Source organism: Myotis brandtii, unplaced genomic scaffold, assembly GCF_000412655.1.
Source record: "Myotis brandtii unplaced genomic scaffold, ASM41265v1 scaffold212, whole genome shotgun sequence".
In the NCBI taxonomy this organism is placed as follows: Eukaryota; Metazoa; Chordata; class Mammalia; order Chiroptera; family Vespertilionidae; genus Myotis; species Myotis brandtii.
In genome coordinates, this window is record NW_005357931.1 from 933,233 (window position 1) to 946,862 (window position 13,630).

A 13,630-nucleotide genomic window follows, 5' to 3' on the forward strand; every position below is an offset into this window, starting at 1 on the left:
CAACACATATCTAAAAAGAGATCAGCCAGTCTGTTAGTCTAATTAGCCAATGCTTGCAGTTAGCACTATTTTATGGTTCTTCTTCATTTTTAATTAAAATGTATGGTTACAGAATATTAGTGTTCAAGGGCCCTTAAAATAGCCTCATGCAGATAAGGAAACTGAGGAAGTTCTTGCCCTGGTTCTCCATTGGGTAAACAGAGTTGGACAGAGAACAAGGTCTCTTGCCTCCTGGGTCAGTGACTATACCCTGCCTGCTCACATTCAGTAGTATTTTCTTTGAAAACAAGGCAATTATTTCTCCATTGCATTTTGTGGCATCACTCCACTATGTGATCTTCATCACAGATGTAACTCAGACATTTTCCTGCTCATAATTTGTTTATGATTTTACTGTTCATCTCTCCTCTCCACTCTTCCGCTTTCACTCATGGGAGCAGGAGTCGTCTGTCTTGCTCACTGACGAATTCTTGTACTAATTATGGCACCTCACACCTACCAGGTTCAGTAAACAGATACTGTTTTGTTTTTTTAAAAACATATTTCTTTATTGATTTCAGAGAGGAAGGGAGAAGGAGAGAGAGATAGAAACATCAATGATGAGAGAGAATCATTGATTGGCTGCCTCCTGCACACCCCCTACTGGGGAATGAGCCCGCAACCCAGGCATGTGCCCTTGGCCGGAACCAAACCTGGGACCCTTCAGTCCTCAGGCTGATGATCTATCCACTGAGCCAAGCCGGCTAGGGCCAGATATTGTTTTAAGTGAAAAGTGAGGCTGTAATGTGCAAAGATGCAGGTCTGCTTCCTTCACGGTACATCTTCAACACAGGAAGAAGCTGCTGCCCGTCCCATGGTGGCTGTGTATGTGCCCTTTCTCTCTGCTTGTCTTCCTGGCATGTCCTTAGTGCTGGACAGTTCCAAAGAGAAGGCTCCATTCTGGTTCACAAAGTAGAGTTATCCTCCTTGGGAAGACAGGACACACATGAATTAGAGAAAAACCTAAAGCAAAAAGCTCTCCTGGGTTGGATGGAATCAAATGCCAAAATGTTGGCATGAGACCTGTGGTCCCCAAACACTGCAATGCCAGCCTCAGGGAGCTTGCAAACAACGCAGTCTTAGGGGTCCCACCTCTGGAAACTAAATCCTGGGAGGCTTGGAGTGAGGCTCAAGAACCTGAATTTGTATAAGTTTCCCGGGGATTCTGATGATGGACTAGAAGTGGGAACCTCTGGTCTGTCTGGGACAGGGATTTGCAGGTTTGCAGGGACTGGGGTGGTATGATATAGGATTTGATAGCTGGGGAAGGAGCAAGGTCAACGCAGACGAGAGCTGAGAGGAGAGGAGGAGGCCGTGCTTAGAGGTGGGGAGCAGCAGGGCCGGTATGGGAGGTAGGGGCTGTCAGCCAGTGGTGTCCCTTCTCTCTGCCCATAGTGGCCCGGCACCGTGTGACCGTATGCACCGGGGACCTCCGAGGGGCCGGGACAGATGCCAGTGTCTACCTCTGCCTTTATGGTGACGTGGGGGACACGGGGGAGCGGCTGCTGTACACCTGCAAGAATAACGACGAGATGTTTCAGAAAGGCAACGTGAGTTGCAGCAATGAGCCACCACCCCTCCCCGCCCTCCCCCTCCCCCTCCCCATTTTCACTCCTCACTCTGCTCTGCCAAGCACAGCTGACGGCTGGTACTGAGCCATCTAAGAGGCTGGCTCCGGGTAAGGGGAGTGGGGACCTAACATGCCTGACACCCATGGGCTCCAGGACCATCCGGCTGGGGCTCTGGCTTTGCTGTGTCTCCCCCTTGGTGTTGGGTGCCAGGGGAACACCGTCTCACTGGCCTCACGTCCTCCCTGTCCTCCATGTCCTCCATGTCCTCCATGTCCTCCCTGCCTCCCCCTCTGAAGGCCGATGAGTTCACCATTGAGTCGGTCACCATGCGGAAGGTGAGGCGGGTGAGGATCAGACACACGGGCGTAGGCGGGGGCAGTGGCTGGTTCCTGGACCGGGTGCTGGTGAGAGAGGAGGGACAGCCCGAGAGCGACAATGTGGAGTTCCCATGTCTCAGGTATGTGGGTCCTGCCTGCTTTTAGTTTCCCAGCTTAGGTTATGGGTCCCAGTTCTGGGAAGACCCTACGAGCAGGACCAGGGAGCAAAACAGTGGCTTAGGGAAGTAATTGGTGCAGAAAGAGATGGTCCTGCTGGTGGTGCTAGGCTCGTCCCCAACCCACAGGTGATGGATGGCACACCAGCGTCCCTGTGTGGTGCTAGCGTGTGCACTTAAGTTCTAAGATGTCAGCATTTTTTTCATGTTGAAATGTGACAATTTCAGAATTCAACCGAAAGTTAACTCAGAGAGTTACACGCTGAATCAAACTTTTGAATCAAAGGTGTTTGTTTTTTATTTGGATAGCCTTCCAATACATCTCTTCCCTGTTAATATATTTCAAGACACCTTACTTTGTTTTCATTTCCCTTCCCCAGCTTATCAATGAGGTAAAGTTTCTTTTATTTTTTTCCTTAAATATTTGGATTTTTTTTCGTAGCCAGTTTGGGCTTCCACTGACTTCTAGAAGTTCCTGATAGAGACATTTTAAAAATGAAGAACAGTATTCATGGGTCTTTTTTGTGCTGTCAAGTTGGCCCCCTACACTCACCAGTAGCAATGTCTGGGAGGTGTATGTAGTGAGCTTAATTTGAGGCTTAGGACTGCTGGTCTTTGCAAGGCCCGGGTCCAGGCTAGTCCTGCACCTGTGGATGAAGTGCTGCGTGTCCAACTCACTTCACTGGGGCTGGCCCAGGCTTCTGGGGCCGCACTGGGACAGCCCAGCTGTGAATGCACTACTCTTCCCTGTCCATGCACACACACACACACACACACACACACACACACACACCCCAGGAGCCCAGGAAGAGCAGTTTCCCAGCCATGATGGGCCACTGGGATGTTCCCATCTGAAACTTTTATGTTCATTGCAAAGGTCTCTAGAGTCTTCAAAGTGTAGCCACTGTTACTATTACAAGAGATTACATAGGCACATGGAGACACACTTGGTCAAGACGCAAGTATCTTGGTTTCCTCGTTGCCCTGGAGAACAACAAGGATGTCTCTTCTGCCCATCATCCCATATCACAGACCATCTTGAGTACTGGGGCCGAGACAACCCGTGCTTGTAGATTGTCTGAGTTCTCAGGCGGGTCTCCGTGCTGAGGGAACAGTGCTTTTTGGATGAATTCGCCCAGTGTCTTTGCTGGCTGATGACCAGCAGAGAGCTGGGTCCATGGCCCATGGCAGCAGGTTGATGAGTCACAGTTACCCAGCCCCAGCCCTCAGGGTCCACACCAGCACTTCCTTGTTGGCAAATCTCATTCATCTTTGAGGACTCAGATCAAAGCCCCTTCACCTCGACCCTTTCTCCTTTCCTTGAATTCCTGTTGCAGTTACTTTGATCTAACATCCCTCCCTGTCTTCAGTGCCTCAGCCAGTCTACCCTGTCTTCTTAACCAGACTGTAGGTCCTTGAAGGGCTGGACTGTGTCTCAGTTATCTCCTCTGTCTTCTCCTCACCCCAGAGCCCTTAGCACAGCGCACACACAAGGTGGGCTCTCGGGAAAAAGGTGGTTGTTTTGATGATAGCGATGTCCTAGGTGTTCATGGCGTTTAGGACAAACTTGTTTACCATAATTGCCAAGGTCCCCACATCGAGTGACCCTTCCACCTCTCCAGGCTCATCTGCAGCACCTACCCTTTACTCGCTGCATTCCACCCACATTGGCCTTTGGTCAGCTTATCCCAGCCTATGTTGTTTCTTCTGGAATGTGCCTCCCTTTCCTCTGGATAACTCCTGGCCATCCTTGCCATTACAGCCAAATATCACCTCCTCTGGGCAGTCCTCCCTCCCCAGTCTGGGTTGGGATCCTTCATTCTAGCTCTAGAGGAACCATTTTCCTTTGCTTGAGTTCAAAGTGCTGGCCTCCCTGGTGACTCTGCATAAAATGTGTGATGGTTGGTTGTTTGCCTGCCCCCCTCAAAGAGCTAACAGCCCCTCATTTGCCCACCAGGTGGTTGGACAAAGATAAGGATGATGGACAGTTGGTCCGAGAGCTGCTGCCCAGTGATAGCAATGCAACACTGAAGAGTAAGTTGTTCTGTGACCAGGTGCTGGTGGGCCCTGGGCGTGACAGGCGCCCTTCCTTGGCTACACAGAAGCAAAGCCTGGAGAAAGCACACGCTCCTCACTTCATTGGCACCAGGAGGGTGGAGAGAAAGGGGCTCCAAGGGAGGATCTGGAAATCTGTCTGTCTGTGCTGTGCACACAGGCTCTTTGTGGCCTTGGGGATGGGGCCCTGAGAGCATTTGGACCTTGCTTGATTAGAGTAACAGAAGCAATAGCACTAAAGCTAAAAAGGGTTCTTTCTCCTTTTCCTAGATGCTTTGTCCTTCCTTGTGCACAGATGATGCAAACCTTCCTGGGTGATAAAATAGAGTAACCCCAGCATTGTGTCCCACTTAAGAACAGGGGTCTTCAGGTCCACATTCAGTCCACATTAGGGCTTCACTCCTGGCTGGCTACTGACCAGCTGTTGACTTCTTGAGCCAAACACATAAGCTTCTGAGGCTCCAAATCCCCACTTATAAAGCCGAGGTCAGAATACTTAGCAGTAATACTGTGCATATAATGTACTAAGGGGTCGATGCTCCCTTGGCCTCAGATTCCTCATCCATCAGATGAGAAGTTAGTGTTGCCTGCGTTCCTGTTCCTTGAACGTTCACACTGGGTGGGGCAGGTCTAGCAGGTAGTAGGATTCCGCTGTTGTAGATGAGGGGACCCCACAGGGATGAAGGGAACCCTGTCTCAAGTCACAGGACTACTTAGAGAGAGCAAGAGTCCACCCCTGGTTTCAGACACACCCCCCTTCTGCTCCATGCTGCCTCCTGCTGGCCCTGCACTAACCCCCTTTCTTCCTGCCTCCTGCCTTGGACTATTTAGACTACCGCTATCATATCCGCTTGAAGACGGGGGATGTCCCTGGGGCCAGCACCGATTCCACAGTCTTCATCAAGCTCTATGGCGATAAATCTGACACCATCAAGCAAGACCTTCTTGTCTCTGACAACAACCTGAATGACTATTTTGAACGTGGCCGCGTGGACGAGTTTACCCTCGAGACCCTGAACATTGGGACTGTAAGTCTCCTTCCCAGGACTGCATGACATCATCTCACCCATCCCCCTGCATATATCTATCTGACCGTGGGTACACACACACACACACACACACACACACACACACACCACTCATGTACACAAGGATGAACTTATTTTGAAGGGAAAAAAATGCCCACGTGGGGGTTACTGAGGTACGTTGTTTTCCTGCTATGACCTAGAACAGCAGCAGATATGTGAATAGTGGTGAAGCTTTCAGAGTCTCTTCGGGGATGGAATGCATGTATTTAGTGACTGTAGATCAGCTGCAAAGAGACACTGAGTACCCATAACAGTGAGATCATGGCTGACATGGACAATTTTCTAAATCTGGTGTTTTGGCACCAGACTCCTAGCTAATATCACCCCTACAAACCATCACAGGGAGAATCTGGGGGGCTGGAAGGGACCTCAAAGGCTATCTTATAATTCCATCTAATGTTAGAATTGCCCAGTAAACAACATTTCAAAAAAGCGTAAAAGCAATTTGAATACTGCAGAGCCACGTATATATAAGGATGGTAACATGATCATCTACACGATCATCTATGTTGCCTGTGGGCAAAGATGTTAGAATTACAACGAAAATAGCAAAGCCAGTAAAGTACCGAGTGCTACTGGAAAGAGGAAACATTCCCAGACTCAGAGGGGAGGAGGAATTGGACACAGATGACAGCCCCCTGAGAGGCTGTCCACATAGTGTCACCTACAGGATGGAAGTGTCAGAGAAGAAATGCAGACACACTTACAACAGTGCATGTTTAAAACAAGTCAAAGCCACATCAGTGACATGGCTACCAGCCACAGATGGTTAACATTGTGAATGTTTGCTTTCTTGCCAAGTCACCACATTATTATTAATTGTGTATTAAGTACCCGCCTAAGTACACACCAGAGCTTTCAAAGTTCATGCCTCACCTGTTCCCCCACTTGCTTCTCACAACACCCACTGGAGGTGAGCTCAACTAAAGAGGGAGCAGAGATTCCAGGCAGGAGAGGTGGTGCCCTCGCCCCCAGCTGGCTGCTGGCGGACAGGCCCAGGGCCCAGCCTCCTCCTGCTTAGCCTCCCTCTCCTGAGAAACTGGGGTTGAGTCACAGTTTGTGCAGGTGTTTGGGGAGGTAGGGATGGAGGCATGGAGGTTTCTGGGCACCAGCTCCTTGCTCACCCACAGCCTGGTTTTCCTTCCAGATCAACCGGCTGCTGATCGGGCATGACGGCACGGGCATGGGCGCCAGCTGGTTCCTGGCCAGTGTGCAGATCCGTGTGCCCCGCCAAGGCAAGCAGTACACCTTCCCTGCCAACCGCTGGCTGGACAAGAACCAGGCTGACGGGCGCCTGCAGGTGGAGCTCTATCCCAGTGAGGTCGTGGAGATCCAGAAATGTATGGAGGGGGCAGGGGTGGGATGGCAACATCATTCCCCTGTTGGGTGGGGTGGTGGGGTTGGAGGACAGACTCTGGGGCAACTTAGGTCTTATCTCCAAGGGGAAGAGTGAGGGGAGAAAATGGGGGCTTCCCTTGGTACCATGTTTCCAGAAGGGAGGAGGGCTCATTGTACAGATGGAGAAACTGAGGAGTCAAAGGATGAAGCACTTTGTCCTGGGCTAAAGTTAGCATGTGACTTTATAAGAAATGTACATTCTCAGCCCTGTGGACAGGAGGACATAGTCCATGTCTTCCCCTGGGAAGACTGGCTGAGGAGATAAAGCTGTTTATTCAGTCATTTATTATATATGTAACTAGAGGCCCGGTGCATGAAAATTTGTGCACTCGGGGGCATCCCTCAGCCTGGCCTGCATCCTCTTGCAGTCCGGGACAACCTCGGGGGATGTCCAACTGATGGCTTAGGGGGAATGGGCCTAAGCTGCAGTTGGACATCCTTAATGCTGCCAAGGAGGTGGGAGAGGCTTCTGCCACCGCCACTGCACTCACAGCTGTCAGCCTGGCTTGTGGCTGAGCAGAGCTTCCCCTGTGGGAGTGCACTGATCACCATGGGGGAGCTCCTGCATTGAGCGTTTGCCTCCTGGTAGTCATTGTGCATCATAGTGACTGGTTGTTCCCAGTAGTTCTGCTGTTAGGGTCAATTTGCATATTACCCTTTTATTATATAGGATGTTTCTCTGAGCCAGCACTGCCCTAGGCTCTGTGGGGGCAGCCATGAGCAAAACAGATAAAATTCTATCCTCATGGATTTCATATTCCACCAGGAGAGACAAACAATAAATATATATGGCCAAGTAAGAGTTGTGATGAAAAATGGCATGGGGGTGGGGCCCTTATGGACAGGATGGTGACATCTGTGAATGAAGGCAAAGTTCAAGGTGACCTGGCCACCCATTGCACATAATGCAAGAGCCATAGGTCATGGTGGGGCTCAGAGAAGCAAGAGATTATCGAGAGGGTCAGGAAGACAGTGGGACCAAAACCTGCGTTTGCTCACTTTCCTCACCTCTGCGTTTCTACATCTACCCTGAAACAAGTGCGCAAGGCTCCCTCCACAGGAAGCTTCCCTGAGAGGATCCCCGATACAAACTCACCTCTCTTTTCCAGAACCCTTTGTGTCTTTCCGTGTGTGCATTTTCTGTCCCCAACTAACCTACAGGTTCCTTGAGGGCCGTGTCACATACACATGTTTTGTAATGGTACCTGCCAGTGTGAGGAATCAACTCCTCCCCTCTTTTTATGAATTAGAACTTGATTTCCAACAGAGTAATACAGGTACTAGTTAACAACAGAAAGGTAAAAACGCAGTAGCTCCCTTCCTCTGCCCCAGCCCCCTTCTTCAGAGGTAACAACTTTTCAATTACTTTAGCTTTTTCTCCTGAAATGTACCTCCATATTTTAAATAATGTGCTTTATCAACTTCTTGATTTTTTTTCAGTCAAAGACATTAACTATTGATTTTCTACTCCAGAAAAGGAGGATTTAGCTCTTTAACACATGTGCATGTGTGTGTGTGTGTGTGTGTGTGTGTGTGTACACATACACGCTTCCCCTCCTTCCAGCCCTCAATAAAATTAAGTCAAAATTCAATTTTTACACTATTATGACTATGCAAATATTATTCACTGCTGAAATACCTACTATACAATGGTTGAATTCCATCTTGTATACAATTTTCTGGTTTTTTCCCTGGAGTTTAGTGATAGCCTTGTTTTTTCACTTGCATAGTTTTATATACACCTATCTGCATTTCTATATACCCATCTGTATAGCCACCTGTCTATATAAGTGTGCTAGGACTGCCGTAACAAAATACCACAGACTAGGTGGCTTAAACAACAAAAATTTATTTTCCCATAGTTCTGGAGGCTAGCAGTCCAAGATCAGGTGTGACTAGATTGAGTTTATTGTGCGGCCTTTCTCCTTGCCTTGCAAATGGCTGCCTTCTCACTTTATGTTCACATGGTCTTTCCTCCGCATGAACAAGTCTGTCCTAATCTTCTCTTATAAAGACACCAGTTATATTGCATTGGGCTCCACCCCAATGGCTCCATTTTAACTTAATCACCTCTTTAAAGGCTCTATCGCCAAATGCAGTCGAATTCTGAGATACTAGGGATTAGGGCTTTGACATATGAATTTGGGGAGACACAGTTCTCCCACAATACCATCTTATCGCCATGTCTCTAACAGAACTAAACATTTGTGCATGTGTGCAAACCCAACAGGAATTCTGTTGATTTTCTCTCTACCTCCTTCTCCCCTAATCTCTGTCTTCAGACATTTCTTTGGGAACCTCTGCCCTCTAGGCTGCCACAAAGCTGTCCTTTTGGTACTCCCTTTCTTGCCATCTTTTTGGAAATTCCTCTTTTCTTGGTTGCCCCATTTCCTGGATTGCACGTCTTCCTCTTCTTTGATTTATTTCCTCATTTCAGTAGAACACATTCTCTACTAGTAGCTCCCGGAGAAAAGGTGGAAGAGAAATGGTGAGACCTTGCATGTCTGCCAATGTCTTTCGCCTATTCTCATAGTTGATCAATAGTGTGGCTTGCTACAGAATTCTGAGTTGAACTTTTCCCCTTAGAGTTTAGAAGGAATTTTTCTACTATCTTCTAGCTCCCTGTGTTCCCATTGAAAAGTCTGGTGCCATTCTGTGATCCAAGCCCTTAGGGTTTTTTTTTCCCCTCTCTAAAAGCTTCTAGGATCCTATTTTTATCTCTGGCATTCTGAAACGTTATGATGTCTTCACTGTCTTTTGTGATTTAGTTTCATCCATGGTTCTTAGAACTCATGGGCTCCTTCCATCCAGAAGCATTTTTTTAGTTTGGAGACTTTTTTGTATTAGTTCTTTGACAATTGACAACTTTCTGTTTCCTCTGTTTTCATTAGAACTGAACTCTTAGTAAGATATTGGACTTCCTCTGATTTTCTTACCCTTACATCATTTGTCATTTTTGTTCTTGGAAATTTCCTTTTTTGTTCTTCAGAGCTGTTCTTGACTATATCCTTGCTGTGGAATACTTCATTCCAGCTATCACATGCTAATTTCCAATAGCTTGTTCTTGTTCTCTGACTGCTCATTTTTATCTGACCTAATTTTGTATCACCCTGGCTGCTCAATGTTCTGAGAACCGAGGGTCGGAATGGGGTTGGGAGTCCTCTTCCTTCAGAATGCCAGCTTTTACTGTGTCCCCTGTTATCCATGTGCTAGCTCACCCTCACTCCCAGCTGAGCCTGGTATTTCTAGTTCAACTTCTTCAGACTTGCAGCTAGTCCTCTTGCTTTCAGCCTCCAGTTTCTCACATTGCCATGGTAATGGAAGATCCTCGTCTTGTTGAAAATAAGTCTTTACTTGAAAAAAAAAATCATGATATTGTCTTACAGCATTGCTGAAAGGGCAAGTCTTAAAATAGTCACTGAAAAAATATGGCCTCATAGTTCTGAAGGCATTTGGCTCTCCACTGGGAAGCGCCCTCTAGTGGTGCAGACCTGTAACATATTTGCACCCTCTAACACAGTGGTTCTCAACCTTCCTAATGCCGCGACCCTTTAATCCAGTTCCTCATGTTGTGGTGACCCCCAACTATAAAATTATTTTCGTTGCTACTTCATAACTGTAATTTTGCTACTGTTATGAATCGTAATGTAAATATCTGTTATGCAGGATGTATTTTCATTGTTACAAATTGAACATAATTAAAGCATAATGATTAATCACAAAAACAATAATTATATATGTGTTTTCCGATGGTCTTAGGCGACCCCTGTGAAAGGGTCGTTCTGCCCCCAAAGGGGTCGCGACCCACAGGTTGAGAACCGCTGGCCCAGGGGGAGGCACACAGCAGAGCGTGCCAGCCCTGTGTTGACTATTCCGCATTCCTAGTGCCCGAGGACGCATGTGGTGCAGTGGGCGACTGGGTTTTGGAGTCTGATCGATTGGGTTTGCCACTCCTGACACCTACTCAATTCCTCTCTGCCTCAGTTTGTCCACCTGTAAAATGAGGATGATAGTATCTACACATGATATTGATGAGTTTAGATGAGATAATGCCTGTGAAGCACCAGACACATGGCACAGGCCTGGGAAATATTTTTGTTACTATCATTGCTATTGTTGTGATTACCTAATGTCCCATTTCTCCCCCGCATGTCCCATTTCTCTCCCACTAATGGCAGTGGTCCACTACGAGGTTGAGGTTTGGACGGGAGATGTGGGCGGCGCAGCCACCACTGCCCGAGTCTACATACAGATCTATGGCGAGAAAGGCAAGACAGAGGTGCTCTTCCTCTCCAGCCGCTCGAAAGTCTTTGAGCGGGCATCCAAGGACACGTTCCAGGTGTGTGGGGGGAAGGCAGCGGAAGTGCCAACAGAGGGCCCAGGGGACGCCTGGAAATGAAGGGATTGGACTAGATCAGTGGTTCTCTGGCTTCCTATTAGAATCACCTGGGGAGCTTTAAGGAAAAACTGGTCCATACCCAGATCAGTTAAATGAGAAATTTATGGGGATTCTTTAAAAGCTCGAGTAGTGATACTAATATGCTGCCAATTCTGAGAACCATGGGAGTAGAGAAATCTAATTTAGCAAAATATGGCACTAGGCCCGTGGTTACTGCATCCATTTCCAGCCCGGTGGCCTCCGATTCCACAGCTCTGTCGGCCTGAGGGCAGGGCCATCTTCCCAGGCAGGATACTGGGAGGCCTGGGGGTCTCCTGGTTCTGCTTTGAGTGCCCTGGGCCTCAGCCTGCCCCTTTGAGTAGAGGAGAAGAGAGTTGAGGATATGGGAATATTGTTAGCAGGAGAAGAGAATGCAAGGACGGTGCTCATTGGGTGACATATAGAATTTTGATATGAGACATAAGTTCCTGTGTGTGTGTGTATGTGTGTGTAGGGAACATGATCAGGCTGGTGTTCTGTGTGTGTTTGTGTGACACAAGCAGCTGAGCCTTTAGCAAAAGTCCTAACCCAGTGCCCAGTAGAGAAGGTCCTGACTGGGCGGGGCCAGGGCTCACCCTCACTCCCAGCTGAGCCTGGTATTTCTAGTTCAACTTCTTCAGGCTTGCAGCTAGTCCTTGGGTGCACAGAGCACTAGTGCTGGATGGGGCCTCACTGAGTCCAGCCCCTCCATGCACTGCTGAAGAGGCAGCAGCCCTAGCCTCAGGCCTCTCTGAGCCTCAGATTTCCCACCAGTTCAAACCTAGCTGTATAATGCCTGCCCGGCCTGCTTCACAGTCCCTGGAAGGATCAAAATAGTCCATGTCAGGGAAAGTGTTTGGGAAACTGACCAGTCATGGAGATGTGACAGAGCGGTACATCTTCTGGATGCAGACCGACCGGCTGGGTGAGGCAGATGCATCACGGGTGGCAGACAGGTGGGGAGAGGGGACCAGAAGTAGGCCTCCCTGGGCAGGTTGATCACACGGACACTGTGATCTGGGAAACACTGAAGAGGAGATCCAAGGTGCTGAGGAAGGGACTAAGCAGATTCAGAGTCCATCCCCTAAGTAGGGGCGGGGGGAGGGAGGGAGGGAGAGAGAGAGAGGAAGGAAAAGGAGAGAAGAGAGAGAAGAAGCAGGGAGATCATCTTGACCATCACAGGGGTTTAGAAAGAAATACATCTGGGTGGAGGGTGGGGCTTGCGAGATGTCCTGGAAGGTGGGCTGAGAAACAAGGACAGAGGGAGCTGGTGGAAGCTCAGAGCTTTGAAGCCTGGGACTCTCCATCTGTGACTCCGCACCAAGCCTGTGCCTGGCTCTGCATGGGAGGTGGGAGGATACCAGGGGCCACCCCACCACTGCTCCCCTCTTTGCACAGCTGGAGGCAGTTGACGTTGGGGAGGTCTTCAAGATCCGACTGGGGCACACGGGCGAGGGCTTCTCGCCCGGATGGTTCGTGGACATGCTGTGGCTGCGGCACCTGCTGGTGCAGGAGGTGGAGCTCACCCCCGAGGAGGAGGCCCGGAAGAAGAAGGAGCAGGACAAGCTGCAGCAGCTGCTCAAGAAGGAGCGGCTGAAGGCCAAGCTGCAGAGGAAGAAGAAGAAGAAGAAGGGCAGTGACGAGGAGGATGAGGGGGATGAGGAGGAGTCCTCATCGGAGGAGTCCTCGTCTGAAGAGGAGGAGGAGGAGTCATCTGAGGAGGAGGAAGAGGAGGAGTTCGGGCCGGGGATGCAGGAGGTGATTGAGGAGTACAAGTTCGATGTCAACCGCTGGCTGGCCAGGGGCAAGGAGGACAATGAAATTGTCGTGGAGCTGGCGCCCTCCGGTCGGTCGGGTCCTGAGCGTAAGCCTGAGCAGGGGTCAGACAGCCCTCCCGCCCCCCAAGGGAGCCCAGGGAGGGGGAGGTGCCTAGCTCTCCTCTCACATGGGAGCCCCATAGGTGGGCACCCAAATAGCTCTCCTGACATGTGTCTTAAATGCCACCATGGACAGTTCCCATCTGGGGTTAGCATTGCTTTTGTCCCAGGGCTCTCAGGAGTGGTTGACTTAGAGGAGCCCTGATATAACTCAGTGCTGGGGACATAAAGTAGGAGGGCTGCTCAGGGTGAATTTCCCTGAGACTTCTTGAGATATATAGAAAAGAAAAAAAAAGTCTTGGGTGGAGAGAGGAAGGGCAGATTTCGTTCCAGGTTAGTATAGATGTGGAGGTATCTGTAGACACATCTAGCTTCCACTATCTACCTGGATCCAAGAGACTGATCCTCAGGCCCACTCAGAGGCCCGTGTGTCCTCAATGCTGTGTCTTTCTCTGTCTCCAGCCAACACCTACCAGGTCCAGGTTATCACAGGGAACGTACCCAAGGCTGGCACCAATGCCAACGTCTTCCTGACCATCTATGGCGAGGAGTACGGGGACACAGGGGAGCGTCCTCTGAGGAATTCAGACAAGTCCAGCAAGTTTCAGCCCGGGCAGGTATGGTATAGTCTTCTGGCCATTGGGTGGGTGATTGGGACTCAGACAGAGGGAGCCTTCTGGTGGTTCCCAAGG

At 49.4% G+C, this 13,630-nt stretch overlaps 1 protein-coding gene across 1 annotated transcript in view; it reads left to right on the forward strand.

The window, feature by feature from the left end:
- LOXHD1 (lipoxygenase homology domains 1) overlaps positions 1–13,630 on the forward strand; it is a 103,455-nt gene that overhangs the window by 42,201 nt on the left and 47,624 nt on the right. The window contains exons 13-20 of the mRNA XM_005865741.2: positions 1,435–1,589; positions 1,907–2,067; positions 4,061–4,137; positions 4,990–5,186; positions 6,394–6,586; positions 10,823–10,983; positions 12,460–12,925; positions 13,401–13,555. Coding sequence (XP_005865803.2) covers positions 1,435–1,589; positions 1,907–2,067; positions 4,061–4,137; positions 4,990–5,186; positions 6,394–6,586; positions 10,823–10,983; positions 12,460–12,925; positions 13,401–13,555 — 1,565 coding nt within the window. The remainder of the gene's footprint in view (positions 1–1,434; positions 1,590–1,906; positions 2,068–4,060; positions 4,138–4,989; positions 5,187–6,393; positions 6,587–10,822; positions 10,984–12,459; positions 12,926–13,400; positions 13,556–13,630) is intronic.